The sequence below is a fragment of the Cyanistes caeruleus genome, chromosome 20, assembly GCF_971803275.1.
Source record: "Cyanistes caeruleus chromosome 20, bCyaCae1.hap1.1, whole genome shotgun sequence".
Taxonomy (NCBI): domain Eukaryota; kingdom Metazoa; phylum Chordata; class Aves; order Passeriformes; family Paridae; genus Cyanistes; species Cyanistes caeruleus.
In genome coordinates this window covers 3,030,271-3,048,939 of record NC_141720.1, presented here as the reverse complement: position 1 = coordinate 3,048,939, position 18,669 = coordinate 3,030,271, and the positions used below count along the sequence as shown (strand labels likewise).

Genomic DNA, 18,669 nt, shown 5'->3' with positions numbered 1-18,669 from the left:
TCCCGCTGGGGGAAGCAGCGCGCACACACCTGAGAGCCCTGGAGCACATTCCCAGTGCAGGGCCAGGTGTGTGAGCTCCCCCTGCCTGGCCCTACCCCGGGGGCCTGAGGGTCCCTCTCCCAGCCCCTGCAGCCCTTGATCTCTGCTGATGGGGACTGAGGATGAGGATGCCACTTAGCAGGAGCTCCAGTCCCATTTTGCACCCAGGGCTCCTGTTTGTCTGGGATCGGGGAGAGTCCAGCGTGGTTTCACCCAGCAGACTTTAATAATGTCTCAGCTCTGTTAAGCTGCCCACAATTTCATCCAGCCACCTCTTTCAGAAAAGCCTTGCATCTTCATTACCTTCCCCTCAAGACATCTGGTCTCCCAACCTGACCTTTTTAAGAAAGATTGGTTAAAAAAGCCGGAGCGGTCCCTGAACAGAAGACCTTGTGTGTCATGTTTAAAGCCCAGAGCAAAATGTTATGTCCAAGCTGTGAAACCTTGAAAATAAAGATTTATAATTGAGAATCTGGCTGAAGCAGACTGAACAGAGACGGTCTAATTAAATTCTGTGGTGGGTATAATTAACCGATTTATTCATTTACGACCCTTTACACATCTAATGCAGGCCCAGCCACTGTCATTTGTTGATGGGGAATGTGTTACCTGCCTGTTTGGCTCAGGCTGCGGCAGCCAGGGCCATGGTGATGCTCTGGAGGGGCTGATGGTTCTGTACAAGCAGATCTGAACTGATGGATTCTGTTTCAGAAGCCAACACAGCTCCTGAATGAGTCAGCTGGGAAGGAGCAGGGTGGAAAGCAAAGACTCAGGGTTCTGCTTTGGGCTCCAGAGTTGCCAGGGGACTTTGATCAAATGTGATGACTTGGGAGAAAAAGGAGGTTTGGGCATTGTTGTTTTTAAGAGCAGAGTATCTCTCTGGTGTCAAACACACATGGTGCAGTGGCACTAAATCCCTGCTGTGCTCAAGGGAGGGCTGCAGGGGTACCCACACTGACGTGTGTGGATTTCTGCCTTCCCTCCTTCAGAGCTCAGCGTGGAAATGGCACTTCCAAACCTGTAACACAGATAACTACTCACACATCCTTTGGGAGAGCCTCATCTGACTAAAAGCCTGTCTGGCTTTTCCAGAACGGAGCTGTTTCTTTTCACCCAAGACTCATTTCACTTCACTTTCTTGCAGCCATCATGAGATAAAAAAACCATGAATCAACCAGAGATTATTTTTCATGAAAGTTTAATCAGGCGCTGTCCCCTTCCTATGCCTGTGTGAGCAAACCTTGATGAGCATGTAGGGCCTGAGCAGGGAGAAAAAACCATCTGCTGGAGAGGCAAGAAGTGCAGGGAATGCCTTTGCTGGCTGGCACCTCTCTACCTGGGCAGGCTGTCCTGCTGCAGATGAGCTGCCTGCAGTTCAGCCCCTGGCTCCCTCAGCCCATCCATCTCCCAGGCAGTGAAAGCCAATACCACCCCCCTCCTTCCCCTCCCTGTGCTGCTCCTTAATATTTCATGCATCAAAGAAGTTTCACTTGTAATGTAAAAACTGATTAATTAAGTAGAGTGCAAGAGTTACATGCATTGAAGGTTTCTTTCATCTTGGCAAAGAGAGGAGCCACACTGGAGGCTGTTGCTGCTCATGAAGTTGTGTCAGAGGGCAGGCAGTGATGGAGTGGTTATGGGGTTCTGAAGGAGGGGATGGGAAAGTCTCATTCCTTGGACTTTGGCTCAAGCAACAGGCTGCTTTCCACTTTTCCTTGGGTTTTCCCTTCCTCTGTAAGTGTTGTTGGCACAGGCTGGCCCGTGCCTGGCAATGGGGCTGTTTGGGAGGGGGATTGTGGCAGGTACCTGCCTGACTCCAGCCTCAGGGTGTGCAAGGTCCCTTTCCAAAGTCCTGGACGTGCCTAAGACCCTGCTGCTGCCACACACAAGAGATGTCTGGCTGAAACCCCAGTGAGCCCCAGGGGAGCTATAAAGGGCCAGGCAGTGCAGGATGTCAGAGGAGCACAACCAGAAAATGCCATGGCCTTGGGCACCTGAGCAAACCTTCCGTGGGTAAGTGAGGCTGTTGGCTGTACCACAACTGTTCAGTCTGTGTGCACCTCAGCCCAAAATGCTGAACAGCCTTTCCTTGCTGTACAAATGATGCAGCTCCCTGTTCCCTCTCCAGGCCCTTCTGAACCAGGTCCAGAGGCAGTTTCCCAGCGCACAGCTGGCGGTTCACAGCTCTCCTGTAAAAAGTAGGAAACGACTACTTCTACCTGAGGTGGGAGGAGAAAATTCAGCCTCTCCTGGCTGCCAGGGCAGGGAGGCTAAAGCTGGCAGAGTGTCCCCTCAGGGCACTTCTCTGGAAGTGGTCAGGAAGCTCCCGTTTTGATGCTGTGTCAGAAAGCAGCATCTCCTGCAGCTCTGAGCACAGCGAGGGGCCCGCTGGCTCGCTGTTAACCCAGAAGCAAGAACCGAATTGCAAAGAGCACTTTGTGCACCCCCTCCTCTCTCAGGAGGTATTTCTTGGAATTGCTGACCCAGCCTGTCTCCTGTGCTGCTGGTGAGAGCTGGCAAAAGCACAGCTTGAGCCCTGTGGTCACCGACCACAGTCAGGTACCGTGTGCCTGGGGACCAGCATTTGTACACTGCAGCTTGGAAACAAAATTAATTTTGTGCCATTTACTTCACAATAAAAAAAGAAAAAAAAAAGGAAAAAAAAATCTTTCTTACTCCTTCAGCGGAGTTATTGATGCTGATGCGAGCCTGGCAGGGTGAAATATAAACCACTGATTCCATCAGAGCTCTACCAGTGACTTTCCCCTCTGATTGCAAGCAGCAGGATTTGCGACATACAGGCATTACAAACACAAATTGCTCCATGTATTGTAAATACAGAGTGCATTTTAATGACCCCTGCTGTATGTACATGCCTTTAGTAATAGGGCCAATTGAAAACCACTTCAGAAAGCTGCTATTGGTATCTTTGCAATAACCTCCTCATCTATGCCAGCCAATAAAAAGTGCATTAGTTCTGGGTGTCCAGAAATACAGTTCACAGGATTGAAAGTCAAAGAATTCATCTGTGACCCTTTAAATGAGAATTACCTTTATTTTTATTTTTTTTTTCCCTTCACCATCCATTTTAATCTTAGATCATGCAGATACTTTAAGCACTTTCCAGCAAAATGTCTTCACAAAGCTCTCCACAGAGGCACAAAATCCTGCTTTTGCCTCAGTCCCACTTGGGGTATTGTCATGAAGAAGGAAATAACCCTGGGGCTGAACTGCGCTGCTTGGGACTAAGAAATAAATTGAATGTCTCAAAGCTCCTGCTAAAAAATCCACTCAGGTAAAAATCAGGCCTGAATGTGGGCAGATAGAGGCATAAGGCATATAGAGACACAGCCAAGGTTCCTGGTTTGCATGACACACAACATATGCTCTGTCTTCTCCTAGAGGCTGCTCCACCCGGGAACAGCCCACTGTTCCCTCTCAGTCGTGGAAAAGCTCCCAGCTCCTACCGAGAATGTTTCTGCTTTCTGTGCCGAAACCCCCACGCTTGGGACCGCTACAGATATAATTTCCACAGCCCTCGGTATCCCTTTTTATCCATTATAGCAGCGACTAATTATTTTCCTTGCGTTCCTGTATGCGAGAGAGGATTAAAAACAAAAAGAAAAAAGGAAAAAAAAAAAAAAAAAACCCCAACAGATTGGGGAAAAAAGAAGGGATTTGCCCCCAAGCTGTGCACTCAGCAGCTGAGGTGAGAATGGAGCTGGTGCTTCCTGACAACCCGTCAGGTCTCCCATCTCACCCGGCCCAGATGGGTCTTGTCAGCGCAATGCATTTTCACTTGTAAGACAATTTCCATTTCCATCCGGTGTTTTTGCTGGGAATGGCAGTTTTTTTGCTGTTTCTTGGCCCCGATGCTATCGAAATCGATGGTCAGGCAGGCGCTGGCGTCCCCAAGGGAAGGCTGGATCCATGAAGCATAAGAAAAAGATATTAAAAATAGGCCTCATTTAGAAATAGCAATCTGGGTTATGGGCTATGCAATTGGCTTGAAAATCCACAATTTGTTCAGATTCAAAGTATCTCCAAATTAGCAAGTTACACAAACTTCTGTAAGTGCTCCTAGAATATTTTTTCAGCAAGTGGAACTCTCAGAACCCTGTTTGTGCCATTTACTTTGGTGTTGTAAAAGGAGGAGAGAATAGAAACCTGTTACCTTAGTTGTAAAACAGGATTAACACATTTCCCTCTGCAAACATTATTGATGGTTTTCAAACAGTGAAGTTCTGCCTTTAGCTCAATTCTTTGGAAGGAAAAAGTAGGTGGAATCCTTTTCTCCCCAGAATGAGAACAGAGATTTGAATTTACACGGGGAAGGATCCAGACTAAATGGGAGCTGAATGTGCCCATTTGCAGGCAGTGGTTTGCAGAACCTTCCCCTTCATCATCCTCTTTGTGCTTGTACAGGAGGGCTCCAGAAAATCTCAGTGTGCTGCTCAGCAGAGAGTTGTAAGCAGAACTCAGTGAGTCTAAAAAGGCAAAATAGCAGCAAATGCTGTATACAGAGCTGCTGTTTTCTCATATCTCAGGACTTGCCTGCAGTGAGTGTAGCAAGGCAGGTGTCTCAACCTGTGTCTCCTCACCTTGCCTTTCCAGCTCTGAGCCCTGGAAAAACTTCACCTCTTTGCTCGATGGCATAAGCTGGCTCAGGGAAAATGTGGATGCACCTAAAACATGTCCTGCCCGCCAGTTCAGCTGGGTCCTCAGCAAAGTGAGAGAAGAAATCACATTGCTCAGAGCTGGGACAGCATCTCCAGCTCCCCTTCCTAGCCCAAAGACAGCCCCTTACCAAAATCTCCTGCTACCTGACGGCAAAAAAGTCTCTACAGCAAATGGATGCAGTTGTGCAGCAAATGGCTACGAGGAGGCAGAAGTAACAGGGATGGGGCCTTAAAAAGTGATGTTCTTCTTTTTCAGCATTTGCAGTTCTAAAACAATATTTAAAAGTTACTTCTTTTGTATCCATATTGGTTACTCGTGTGTCACTTTGTGTATCGATGCTGCGCTGGTTCTTTGCACTCTTTGACTAGGAGAAATTTTAAAAATAAGAAGAAGAAAGGACCAATGTACCAATAGCAACCAAGATAGTCCAAAATCTACCCTTTCCTCTTTTTTTTAAAAAAAGGGGGAAAAAAATAGAAGTGAGAGAGAAAAGAAAAAGAAGCTGGAAAGGAAGGGAAACTTTTTTCCTAGTATTACACTTTTCTCAACAAACACCTGACAGTGCTGCATTTTTGTCTGATTACTTTTTTTCCAGCACGCCTAGAAACTTCACCCTTCTAACTTACACAGAGCTGGGGTCCCACACTTAATATTTTGGAGCAAGTTGCCTGTTTTGCTGGTGAGAGCTTTTTGCTTTCTCTCTATTCCTGTAGCTGGAAACAGTCACTGCTCTCACACCACGGCAGGGCTGCAGCTTGTTAGGGCTGGAAGCTGGAGCTGGGAATGGCCCCTGGGAATGGGGCTGGAGCTGTTTGTTTGCTGGATTTCATATTCATTGCCATTCTGCCCTTGTTGTGGTTTTAACATTTGATGACCTAGGTATCTCAGAAGGCTGTTTTGCCTCAATAGGCATGTGATGAATTGCTCTTAATTAGCTTGTGGAAATAATATAAGCCTGAGCATTAAGCGTGCTTTGTTGGGGTTTTGACATCTTCTTTTATATGTACATCTACAAATAAAATCAGGTAGATTAGCAGTCACTAGGAAATTGTTGTTGTGAATCACTGACTCACAGCTCCTGTAGGCTGTCTCTCCTTGTCTTTGTTAGTCATGCCCGACTGCGGGCAGGAGTTCACGGGGCTCTGGGGCAGGGGTCAAATGTGTCGATTTTCTCTGCAAGGACAGGTTTTGCCTTCAAATTCACCCCCATCATCCCACTTGGAAGAGCCAGGTGGCTCCACCGCAGCTCAAGCCAGGGCGTGAGCAAAACCACGGCGGTGGAGCTCACCTGGACTTGTCTTCAAGCACAAACTCCAGCCTTCAGGGGGCACCGAGGCATCTGTGTGATGGAGGGATACAGGAACGGAGATCAAACCTCAGGGTCATTCATCCTTCTGGCCCCCATTCAAATGCTGGCTGGCAAATACCAAATCTAAAATCTTTGCTCTAGCTTACAAGTTTGTTCCTTCATGTTTGTCACTGCAAGCCATCCCTGTGTGTCCTGGATGCTGGAGGTGCCGCTTCACTTAGGAGAGGGTAATGATTAGTAAAAGCTTTGCAAGGAACTCATGCCTGTGCTCTTGCAACCCTGGCAGTTCCCTGAAAGGGAGGAACAGCCTAAGGAAAGAGTGGCAATGAGCTGGATGGGGGGAGAGGTGGGCAGGACAGCAGGATTTTAATAAAACCACAGAATTATAGAATGATTTGGATTGGAAAAGACCTCAAAGACCACCCAGTTCCACCTCTCCACCACGGACAGGGTCTTCAACTACCCCAGGTTGCTCCAAGCCCCGGCCAACCTGGCCTTGTGCACTTCCAGGGATCCAGGGGCATCCGCAGCTCCTCTGGGCCACCTGTACCAGTGACTCGCCCTCCTCACACGGAAGAACGTCCCCCTAATATCCCATTTCACCCTTCCCTCCGTCACTTCCAAAGCATCCCCGCCGCGCTGTCACTGCCTGCCCGCTGCTCTCCATCCCTCGCGGCTGGCTGCGGTGCTGGAGCGGGCTGTGCGTGCCGGGGGCAGGCGCTCCGGGGCCGGGGCCGCTGCGGAGCGCATCTCCCGGAGCGGGGAGCGGAGCGGGGCGGGCGGAGGGTCCGCGGGGAGCGGCGGCGGGCCCGGGGCGGGGCGGGGGGCGGACCCGGGCGGCGGCGGCGGCGGCGGCGGGGCTGGGGCGGCTCAGAGCGCCCGGCTCCGCTCGCCTCCCGCTCCTGCGCCTGGCTCCGGCCGGCATGGCCGCTCCGCCGCGCCGCCGGGCCGCCGCTCCACCCCCGGTGCTGCCGCCGGTGCTGCCGCCGGTGCTGCTGCTGCTGCTGCTGCCGCCGCCCGCCCTGCTGCTCGGCGGGCCCGGCGCGGCGGCGTCGCGGGAGCCCCCCGGCCCCTGCCGCGTGAAGACGGTGACGGTGTCCACGCTGCCGGTGCTCCGGGAGAACGACATCAGCTGGAGCGGCGCCCCGCCGCCCGCCGCCGCCGCCGAGTCCCGCCTGCTGCTCTTCGTCCGCAGCGAGCTGCCCGGCCGCGTCGCCGTGCAGGACGATCTGGACAACACCGAGCTGCCCTTCTTCACCCTCGGTAGGCGCCCGCGCCGCTTCCCGCCCCGTCCCGTCCCGCATCCCGCCCCGCCATCCCGGAGCATCCCCGGAGCATCCCCGGAGCATCCCCGGAGCATCCCCGGAGCATCCGACACCCGCCGAGCCGGCTCTGTGTCCGCCCTCCGCGCTCCGCGGGCAGCTCGATGTGTTTTGGGGCTTTCTAACCCTGTCCCTGTGCTGCATCCTGGGTTTTTGGGGTGATTTTTTATTTTTTTTTGCCTTTCAAGCCGGGGAGGGATTTTTTAGCAGGGCCTGAGGCTGCCGCCGCTGCCAGCCCCGGGAGGAGGAGAGCATCCCCGCGCAGGCTGGAAGTGATGGGGGCTGCCTCGTGTGCTCCAAGTTGAGCCCTGAGCCCCGAGGAGGTGCCGCCGAGCTCGGCAGAGCGGGAGAGGCTTTTTTTTTTTCCTAGCCAGAGCCTGATTTTATAAATGCTTCGTGTTAATTCTCGAGGCTCGCTCCCGCTTCACGCACAACTCCAGCGCCCGGGTCTGTGCGAACGCTGCAGACTTTCCTCCGCTCTCAGCTTTGTGGGGAGGGGGATGGGAACAGAAATAATTCTGTGCTCCTACTTCGGTCTGGATGCCGGATCCTGTTGTCTCGGATGGGGTGCCCGAGCTGCCTCTTGTCACTTTTATCCATTTCTGTGCGGAAATCAGCCAGTCCTCCAAGAGAACTGTTCCGAATGTCACCTGAGCGGTGCAGTGTTTACTCTGCCAGGTCACACAAGGGTTTTTGTTGATCTTTGCTTTATCCATCAGCTGTCCTGTTTTTCGGCATCCAAACCTAGGATAATTTGAGTACCTGCTTAACTCGGGTCTCAGGTATCTCTTGACACACGGGGTTGTGACTTCCAGCGCATCTCTCTGTGTGCCTCAGGTCTGTCGAGGTGTGCCCATGTCCAGCCGCCCTGGGGGCAGCTGACCCCAAATCTCTTCCCATACCTCGTGGAGTGGTTGCCTTTCTCCGGGTGCAATGAGCAGGGGTAGGGAAATGCCTGTCCGTGTCCCTCAGCCCTGTCATTTTACCTTGTGTGAAGCTTTGCTGTAGCAAACACCCTAATAAATAAGTTGGTGGTACTTCCTGAGCTTTGCAGTTTCCTTAGACACGGTTGGTCAATTGAAAAAATCCAAAACAAACCAGATACCCTGTTTCCACTAACAAGAGTGACAAAGGTTTGATGCAGCAGGAATGACGTTTACCGTACTGTGGTTAAAAGTAACAAGAAGTTTCATGGTTCACTGAGTTAATTTTCAGATTAGAGTACAGTTTCTTCAGGGACTGGGTGTGAATTGCGCATTGATCTAAATATATCAGATAGCAAAGAAACCCCTCTGTGTGAGCTTAGATAATAGCTCAAGTTGAAGGAGAGAAATTTGTCTTGATAGATCAGAGGCACGATCTTGTATAGCAAATCCTATTTCTGTGAGTGCCTGCCAGTAAAGAGACCGTGTTTTCATCTAAATTTTCCCTTTACTTGCCTGGCATATTGGTTATGTGTGTACTCATGGAGATGAAGCATGTCTTGTGCAAATCTGTGGGGGTTTTCCTGCCCCTTCATGAACAGAAGACCCCAAAACATCCCCTCCTGCTCCCCTGGACTTACAGACGTCAGGCAGATTGGAAGGTAAAAGGGAGGCTGTGCCCATGGTGGGATGGCTTCATCATGGTCCTGGAATTAATCAGTCTGTTGCCTCCAGAGAAGGTAAAACACTTGTCCTTCCCCAAGGTCTAGCTCATGAATTGCTGTGGATGTTCTGATATTTCAAATTTGTTGCATTTCTCCCCGTCTCCTGGTGTGGCAACTGTCTCGCTCGCAGTTAACTCTTCTCTGGGTGAGGGCTGTGGAGGATTTCTGCTGGTTGGTTTTCCCAGTGCAGGAATTAAGGCTGTGGTTTTCTGTGTTTTTTTTTTTTTTCCCTCTCCATCTTTTTCTAACTTCATTGATGGCTGGGAACTGGAGAGCAGCTGTTGCCTCATAATGGGCTCTTGGAGGTGAAAATCATGTTACATGCGGGAGGGCTTGGTGGGGGCAGAGGTTTCTCTTTGGCAGAATCTTTGCAGGTCCTTATCTGTAGCCGATTTCTGACGATTGTATCTCTTTCTGGTGTTGCTGGACATGTTTAGTGGCTGTCTGGGCATGAGCTCAGGAGGACACGTAAGAGCTGACGTCCTGCCGGCTGCAAATGTGTTGAGGACTCCTGAATGTCTTGGAGTGCAGGACCTTGCTGTGAGCAGAGATCACTTTCTGGCCTCAGCAGGGTAAGGATGGGGCAGGATGACCTCCTAAAGCACACAGCTCAAGAGAGCCACCCTGGCTGGCATCCTGGAGGGGTTTTTGAAAGGGAAAAACTATTCAAAAAAAAGAAAAGGAAGCATAAAGCTGGCAGAGCTGAGACATGGTGCTGATGCTACTGAGTCTGAAGTGAAAGAAGTTGAGAAAAAATTGAGGCCACTCCATTCTGCAGGGCTCAAAAGTCTCTCCAGGCCAGGAGGCAGGAAAGAAAAGGTTGCTTTGCTTGGTGGCAATGAATTTAAGCAGCCAGGGCTGTACTTCTGGGTCTGCTCAGCAACTCCCAGCTCAGTAAATCTCCCAGTGCTGCAACGTTCCTCTGCTGCTCCTCACTCCTTAAAATTTAAAGGAGGGTGGGCAATCTATAGCTGAAGGCTGGCAGTGCCAGGGCCTTGTCTGTAGTGGTGTGAAACTTCAGGTCATGGAATCATGTAGCTTGGGAAAGATCTTTAAGGTCATCAAGTGTAACTGTAAACCTAACACTGTCAAGCCCACCACTAAACCATGTCCCAAAGTGCCACATCCTCCAGGCAGATGCCCTGAATTGGTGGCTGGTACAAAGCACATAGATTGCTCTGTGTCCCTTTAAAGGATTCCTCCTTCTAGGGAGGAAACAACTTGATCTGTTTCCTGACAATATGAGATTTTATTCTCTTAAGTGCATAAAGTGAGAGCTTCCAGTGTAGCATCGCTGCCTGCGGGGCTGCCTGGTTTGCAGGAGCTGTTGAGATAGAGGAGAAATCAGCACTAGGAAACATCCACACAGCCAGGCCTGGGCCCATGGCACGCTGGCAACATCAGGAGCAGCAGCAACAGGAGCAGCAACAGGAGCAGCAACAGGAGCAGCAGCAGCAGCAGCAGCAGCAGCAGCAGCAGCAGCAGCAGCAGCAGCAGCAGCAGCAGCAGCTACTCGGAGGAGGCAGGAGCCCACTAGGGGGTGGTGGGTACCTGGGGATGCTCCACAGCAGCTCTGCTCTGTGTGCTCAGGAGGGTACCAGGGGTGCCCCACAGGAGGGTTCAGGGGTGCCCCATATCAGGGTATCAGGGATGCCCCATATCAGGGTACCAAGGATGCTCCACAAAAGGGTACCTGGGGATGCTCCAAACCCTCCCTGTGTGCCCATGTGAGCACTCAGGGATGCTGGATGGCAGCTCCAGCTCTTTGTGCCTCGATGGGCACCTGCAGGAAGGTGAGGAGCTGAGGGTGGGGGTGGCTTCTTCCTCTCCCAGCAAAGGTAGAAAATTTCAATTTTTTGTGCATCTCTCTTGGAGTGCAGCGGGGACCTGCTGCTGAAACACCCACTGGCAGCTCCCCGTGCTCGGTGTCCCTCCTCCAGTGGGGTGTCACAGCTCCTGTGTTTCCTACGCCTCAGTTTATTTTTTCCCTCTTGCGTTGGAGACAAGAAGGATGCTTCTCCCACTACCCCCCAGTTATGTTACTATAAAATTACTCAGCAAAGCCCAGTGGTGGCAGGAAATGACAAATGTAAGTGCCACCAGTGCATTACAAATTGCTGTGCCTCCCCTTTCCTGAAAAAGCATCCTGCCCTTTCCTTAACCTTGGATACTACCGATGCTTTGTGGCTTATTTTTTCCCCCCCTCTAATTCTCCTAGAGTTACTGTGGCAAACGGTGCAGCCTATCATTGGCTTTATCCTTGCACAGTGAGGTCTCTGAGGTATGGACCTGGATTCAGTCAGCAGCCATGTGTTCCCTACAGAAGCTGCTCCATCCACCACGGCGTAGCCTGCTCCGAGAGCAATCCAGGGAATGAGGCGGTTTTCTTCCGAGCTAATTCAGATGAGCTTTGTCTATGTGTGAGCAGGTTTGTATAGAGGAGAGAGAAGAGGCAGGGCAATTTTCACCACTGCTCTTACCCTGTAGTGGCTTACATCAGAACAGTTTACTACACACTTCTCATAAATGGCTTTAATGGGTGCTGTTTGACGGCTCTGCAGTGCTTCAAGGTGCTTTGTTTTGGCTCTTGTCACAAAACAGGCTCGTGTGTCTGCATTCCTGGTGTCCCCTTGTGGCCCCTGTGTGTGGCTGATTGATGATTGTCCCCTGCTCTTCCAGCTCCTCAGCAGTTCAGTGCCACTCCTTTCATCTTCTTCCTTAACTCTTCCCAAAGTCATCGTGTAACTTGGATTTCTCCTCTTTAGGGTAGGAGTGTTGAGACTTGGAGGAAGGCCTGGATGTGGCACTCAGGGCTCCGGGCTGGGTGACAACGTGGTGGGGATCGGTCACAGGTTGGACTCAATTATCTTGACCTTTTCCACCCTTAATCATTCTGAGTTTCTGTTAATACATTAAAATAAAGCACTCAGTTCCCTCTGGGCTGATTGTATTTATTACTGTTGCTAGAAATTCTTGAGCAGGGTGTTGACGCCCTCATTTTGGTCACCAACTCCTGTTTCTGCAGAGCAGGTGGGGAAGCTGAAGGGTCACCAGGTGAGGGCAGGTGTGACTGCAACTTACTGATGCTGCTGTTCAGAAGTGCCTTTCCCTGCTTTGAGCTGGCCTGTGGGGTCTGGAGCAGCACTGTGTGGGTGCAGAGAGTGTGCCCAGTGTGCAACCCCATCATCAGGGTTTGACACCTAAAGATGGGGTGGGCTCTGTGGAAAAGCCGATGAGCAAAGTCTGGTTTCTGCACCTCCCTTTGCATTAACTAGGTTTATTTAACATCCTGCTAGGTTTGAGATGCCTGGAGTATCAGCCCAGAGGTTTGGTTAATCAAGTGCTGGGGTTTATTTTTTTTTTTTGCTATTTATATTTTGTTTCTGTTCCCCAATTAATCCAATGGAGAAAGAGTCGTATCTTCCACCCCAAAGCCTCAGTGAGATGTGGTGAGGATGAGGCAGGTTGGTGGGCACCTGGGACAGGGACAGATGTAGACCTGACAGTGGGGCTGCCCCTCCATTCCCATCCACAGCTCTGTGTGCTCCGGGGTCTGGGCCAGGTCCCTGGGGGTGGGGACAGCCTGGGGAGGGTGTAGGAAAGAGAAAAACCTGGTAGCAATTTTTTCCCCTTCTTGTAGGACTATGTGATTACTCCAGCTTCGCAAGATGTTGGATTTTATAGTTGGGAAGAGGAAGAAGAGGAGGGAGAGCCCAGCTCAGGGTGGGGTTGTACTGGTGATGTGGATGCTGAGCTGCAGCTCTGCAAGCATTATAACCCCCAGAAAGGCTCCAGGCAAAAGCTGCCCAGGAAAATGGCTCAGTCCTGAGGCCATCCCTTCCCTCCCCAGGAGCGAGGTTGAACATTTCTTGTGCAGCACGGCGGGCTGTGGGCTTGACAGGTATTTTGCTTCATCTCAGGTATTTTCTGGGCTGAATATCCCAGTTAAAGCTGGGAATGTGTAGCTGAGAGCAGGCTGTGCTCAGGGAGCTGCTGCTTTCCAAGAGTACCCGCGCTGACCAGCTAGTGGCAACAGAAGATTAACTATGGAGGGAGAGAGGAGCTGGAGCTGCAGCTGAGCTGCCACAGGAGGAGGCTGGTGGCTGGGGATCCCCCCTGCTCCCCCTAACTCCCAGCTGGATTTCCATGATGTCTGTGTGCCAGAGGCTTTTGTTGCTCTTTTTCAGGAAGAATTAATGAGCTTTTATTCAGAATTATGCAGAGCTCGTGCAGTCCTCCGTGGGGAATGGGGTGGTGGATGACCTCCGAGTGCCACCCCGCAGATGGATGTCACCTCCAAAACTTGCTGCCTGTTCCCTCCTAGGCCCTAAAAGTGAGAACTTGTGACGGGCAAGTCTTTGTGCTGCCTCGGTGACACGGTGCTGATGTGTGGTGTTGGCTGGCTGTGAAACAGGGCTGAGCCCTTGGGCTTTCCTGGTGTGACAGGAGCTCAGGCAGGGACTGGCTGGGACAACGGGAGAAGGGATTGATGCCAAGTGTGGGAATGAGGAGGCATTGATCTGTGCTTCTTTGACATACATTTACAGGTGCAGGTGGCTTGAGAAACACCTGCCATCACACCAAAATGCCGTGTAGAGTGTGGGGCAGGCTGGGGTTGGAGCTGAAAGAAAAGAAGGTGCCTTGATTGATGCCTTTCATCATCTGAAATGTGCACAGCACAGCCCCGTGCCCAAGTGTCCCCCTCCTGTAACAACCACCTGAAATGGGGAACGATGAACCTTGGCTTGTGTTCCTGTGCTGCTCCCCAGTCCTGTCCCATCACTACCTGTGGGGTGCACGATGGCATCGAGCAGAGATGGTTCTTGTGCACAGCCAGCTTAAGAAACGGGGCCACTTAAAAGAATTGAATGCTTGTGCTGCTGCTCGGGTCTCAGCTAATGCAGTTACGGTTTCCAGTGTCCAGACAGTGTGGAGACACTTAATGGTATTGAAGAAGCAGAATGGCATGCAGAGGGGACGAGCAGTGATCTTGGCTGCTGTGTCTGCACTGGCTGGGTGAGGCTTTCTGGTTGTCTCCTGGGAAGGGGGAAAGTGGGGAAGAAAATCGCAGAGTAAAGGTTTTGGCCCGTTGTTCCCTTTGGGTGCCTTCCCCGTTGGCCCTGCAAGAAGCCGTGCTCACCTTGGGTGCTTCCTGTGCTTCTGCAGGTCAGGGGGAAGAAGGGATTCCTTGCAGGGGGAGGTTGGGCTGTGCCTGCCAGTGAGAAGATGGGACAGACAAGATTTGGAGCCAGAGCTCTGCCTGTGGGTGCAGGTGGCTGGTGGGGAGGGGGCAGAGCACCAGTTCTCTCTGTTTCACATTATCTGTCCCTCACCACTCCTGCACTCCTTTCTCTGTGCTTTCACCTCTCCTTAGTGCAAGACAAAGTCTGTAGGAAACCTCGACTGGCTTTGAAGGCAGCAGCAAAAGGGGAGAAATTTTCCATTAGCAGCATCAGCAGTATAAGAGATTTTTTCCCAGTCACCTGGTAACTGCTGTATTTAGGGAGATTACTGAGCTGATGGAGCTGCTCCCAGGCATATGCATGGCAGTGATCCTGTTAGGAGAGGGAGGCAAGGGATGGTCACACACAGGGAGGAGGGCTGCTGAAGGTCAGCTGTGCAGGGAGAGAGGACCCGTGGGGCCTCCTGTGCTCCAACATCTGCTCCTCCAGAGCAGGGGAATGGCACAGAAGTGGCACTGCCAGCTGCACTCGGGGGCTGCAGAGTGGGGCTCCCCAGGGATGGGGGCTTGCACATCCTCGGAGGAGCAGGGAATGTCTGGCTCCAGCCTGGTTTGGGGCCGGGCTGGGGGTTTTGGTGTGTGGTTCTTTCTGTGGGCTGGGATGTGCCTGCCGAGGGACACTGCCCTGCCTCTGCTCTGGGCTCACTACAGAGGTGAGCCCAGCTTCCTCTCTAGGGTCTGTAGAACTGGGGTGCAGGTTCTGGGGACCCCAGCTTTGCTCCCAGCCATGACCACACTCACAAGAGCTCAGCTGTGCTGGTGCCTTTGAGGCTTTGATTCTTTTTCCCTCTCTTTTCTCTCTCTGGGGCAGCGGGGTGGCCTCGCCTGTGGCTGGATCCCTGCCCTGGCTGTGCTGTGTGAGCTGGGCTCCCTGGCCAGCCCCAGGGCTCCTGGCTGCCACATGAGCTGGCATTCCCAAGTGTGCCTGGGACCGTCCCAAGGCCCGGATCCTTCCCTTGCTGCTCTCTGTGCTTCTGCAGCAATCGGTGTTCCAGGGAGCACAGCACATCCCTAAACTGTGGGATCAAGTGACAGAATATCCGAGCTGGCAGCAGCATAGGAATGTTTGTGTTGCCTCAAGCCAACTGCTCAGCAACATCAGCTTCCTGCTGCAGTGCTCCATACCGGGGTGGGAACATGGGGTGGGAACACGGCGTGGTCTGGGGGTGTGAGCAGGGAAGGGGGGCTGCAGCAGAGGTGTTCCCTGCAGCCCTGCACCAGGATCTGCTGCTCATCCACCCTGGCCAGAAAAGCCCGTCCCTCAGCTCACTCTTGCTGTGGATGTTGCTTTTGCTGCCAGGGGGCCTGATGAGGTAAAAGTCAGTGCCACTGAGCAGATGAGCTCCTCGTGCAGGTGCCCCCAGGTTTGCTCTTCCAGGCAGTTTCCCACTCAGATGGACTTGCTGGGATAATGGGGCTCCCATAAGAGCTGCTTCCATGTGTTCCCACCTCACTCAGCCCTGCCTTGCCCAGGCTGCTGTGTGGGGTGAAGGGTGAAAACCTTTACCTTGGCTTGCTGGGCCTGAGCAGTCACCTGTGTGGTGGGTTCAGCTTGGGTGGGGGCTCTGGAGAGCTTTGGGGGCTTATTGGGACATCCTGATATGTCCCTTGTCCTTCTACCCCCATCACACTTCTTCCATGTCCTTTGAACCTCCCACCTGTTTAAATCACAGGGGTTTAAACTCTCTTCCCCTGCCCTACCCAGGGAATTCCTCACAGCCTTTTTGTTGCACTCCTTGTTCCTCTGCCTGTAATATCCTGGGAAATCTGGCCAGAGAGAGGTGCCCAGGCAGACAAATGTGTTGGGCAGGTGATCCAAAAGGATCTGTATTCCCCACCCTCCCTTCCATGCCATCCAAATGGGGCAGCCCATGGTCAAGCTGTGTCCACAGCAAACATCTCCCATTATCTTCTGCTTGGAGCAGAAGTTCAGGGTGGGCAGCTCGGGGTATTCCAGGGGATGCAGTGCTGGCTACCACTTAATTGGTAATTGGTAAAACCACATCATTGGCTCAACTGATGGAGCCTCCTGGCCCTTACTGGGGGTGGCTTGGACAGGATGCTGTGAAGAGGGTCCAGCAGAAGAGGAGGGATAGGACGCAGTGAGAGCAGCATTTTGGGAAGCTGACAGGTACATTTGGGAGTCAGACACGTTGCAGCCTGGAAAGCCCATCCAGAGAGGTGATGTTGGCCTTATCTGTGCAGGCAGGTCCTGCTGCCAGCAGCGCAGTGGCTGCTCCGCCTGCCACCTTCCCATCAGGGGCTTTGGCATTTTTCGTCCCCTGCAGAGGGGAGGGAGGGCTGCAGGGCTGCATTTGTCACCTGGAGAGCCCCCGGGCTTCGGCTGAACTTTGTGTTGCAGCAATAAAACCATGCTAGGAAATGTGTGCTGTAACAAAGCCCGTGGATATAATACATCCGTATCATACTGTACCTTTCATCTTGAAGGATTCCCAAGGAGCTTTACAAACTCGCCGTGCTGCAGCCTGCTAGGGTGACTGAATGTTATCAGGAGCAGCGGCAGTCTAATCTCTGTGGTAGTATTTCCCCCCTTGCAGGGGGAACTTTATGAAGTCTGGTCTCAGAGTAGCGCTGTGATGGTGTTTTCCTCTAAGCCTGAGTTTCTCGGGAGAAACAGACAAACCGTGTAGCTGTTTGTTATGCAAAACCACCAAAGAAATATTTTTCCTGGGGCAGTAGGAGTGGGTGGGAATTACTTTCACACAGCTTCAACAGCTTTGCATCTTGACAGAAGAGGCATTCGCAGGGGAATGTGCCCTCTGTGCAGCCCCAGAGAGGGGATGATAAAGTTTAAACGCTTGAGGAATTGCTTCTGGGCCTTAGCAGGGTGGTAGAGTTCAGCTGGCAGGGCAGTTCTTGGGAGGGGAACACTAAATGTCTACCTGAAATACTGGTTGTGTGAGTCTTTTGTCAGCTGATGGTCCCTTCTGTCTGTGCAGTCAGTCCTGGAGCCAGCTGGTGCCTCAGGTCTGCATCCCTTTGGTAACGCTGGGCACTCGCTGTCTGTGCGGTGGGAGCAGGGAAGGGTGATGCCTCCATCACCCTGCTGCTCTCCACACCCAGCTGGGTGTATTTTCACTGCTCTTGGCTTACCTGGAGCTGTGGGAGGCATCTGAAGGTGCTGCCAGTGGTGACAGAGCCTAAAAACCAAAACTGATCGCGGGACCAGGCGGTTTCAGAGGCCTAGGCTTGAAGCACGGCGGGAAGCTGGAATCTATTTTGGTTTGGAGTGGTACGTGTTTAGCCTGTTTTGTTTAGCAGTTTGTTTATGGGATGTGTTTTCCCATTCCGTGTAGCTCCCCAAATGTGTGCTATAAACAAACTGTAAAATCAAAAGCAGCCTCTCTACGTGTTCCCATCAAAAGCATCACAGGAGAGGCAGGGTGTGTGGTGCCTGCCAGCCTCAGGTCCCCCCTTCAGCAGGAGCAAACACACCAGTGAGGGAGGCTGTTCTGTCAGGTTTGAGAATGGGAATTGCTGTGGGCACTGCTTGGATGGAGCAGGGATATCTCAGGACCCTTTTGTCCGTTCGCTCTTGCTCCAAACCTTCCCAAGCTCATCCCCGAGGAATTCGAGTGTTCCTTTAGCTTTGCTTGCTTCCCTGAGCCCCATTGGGGTGTTTCCCCAGGCCAAGAGGAATGGGATGTGCTGGTTCCAGCACCATTCACAGAGCCTGGGCGTTAAGAACCTTCAAAATGGATCGAATTTCCAACAGGCATTAGAGGTTTGTGGCTGTTCTTACTGCAGCCATCGCAGTCTCACGCCTTGTACTGGAGCAACAGCCGTGTGTTTCTTGCTTTAATTTTCCTGAGCGTGATCAGAAGGGCTGGAAGTGCATTTAATCAAACAGCAACAGCCTGGCCTTTTAACACAATTCAAGAAGCCAGAGCTGCACGAAGACACAAACTCCACTACATTGCTTTACATCTTCCAGCCCTTGCCGTTTCCCCTGCCGGTGTTTGCCGCTCTCCCAGGCGAGCAGTGCAGTTGTCCTCGCTGTGTTCCTGTCTTCTGCTGTGTCAGGGGAGGAAATCCATTATCTGGGGGATGGCAGCTGGGAGGGAGGTCGGGGACACGCTGCCTGTAGGGGCTGCTCGCAGCCAGCGTGGGGTCTTGCCGGAGCGGCAGACACGCTGCTCCTCGCTGTACTCGATTTTATTCTGCTTTTGTAGCAGCTGCCTTTGCTGCTCGGCTGACAAGCTGTTCCTTAACGTGCCGTGGCCCAGAGGTGTGTGGGGATGGGGACAGGAGCTGGGATTTGGGCAGGATGGAGGCTCCATGAGCCAGAGGTGGAGGGGATGCTGCCGGCCTCAGGGATTCTGCCAAGCTCGGCTTCTGCTCCCCAGGAGCGCTGCCTGAAATCCCGTGTGCTGCCCAAAACTGTGTGCTGAAGGAAGTATCCTCTGCT

At 52.3% G+C, this 18,669-nt stretch overlaps 1 protein-coding gene across 1 annotated transcript in view; it reads left to right on the top strand.

Annotated features, from left to right (window-relative positions):
- Positions 1–6,881: 6,881 nt before the first annotated feature.
- ASTN2 (astrotactin 2) overlaps positions 6,882–18,669 on the top strand; it is a 300,670-nt gene continuing 288,882 nt past the window's right edge. Inside the window, exon 1 of the mRNA XM_086857798.1 lies at positions 6,882–7,291. Within this exon, the coding sequence (XP_086713924.1) occupies positions 6,952–7,291 (340 nt within the window). The 5' untranslated portion in view covers positions 6,882–6,951. The remainder of the gene's footprint in view (positions 7,292–18,669) is intronic.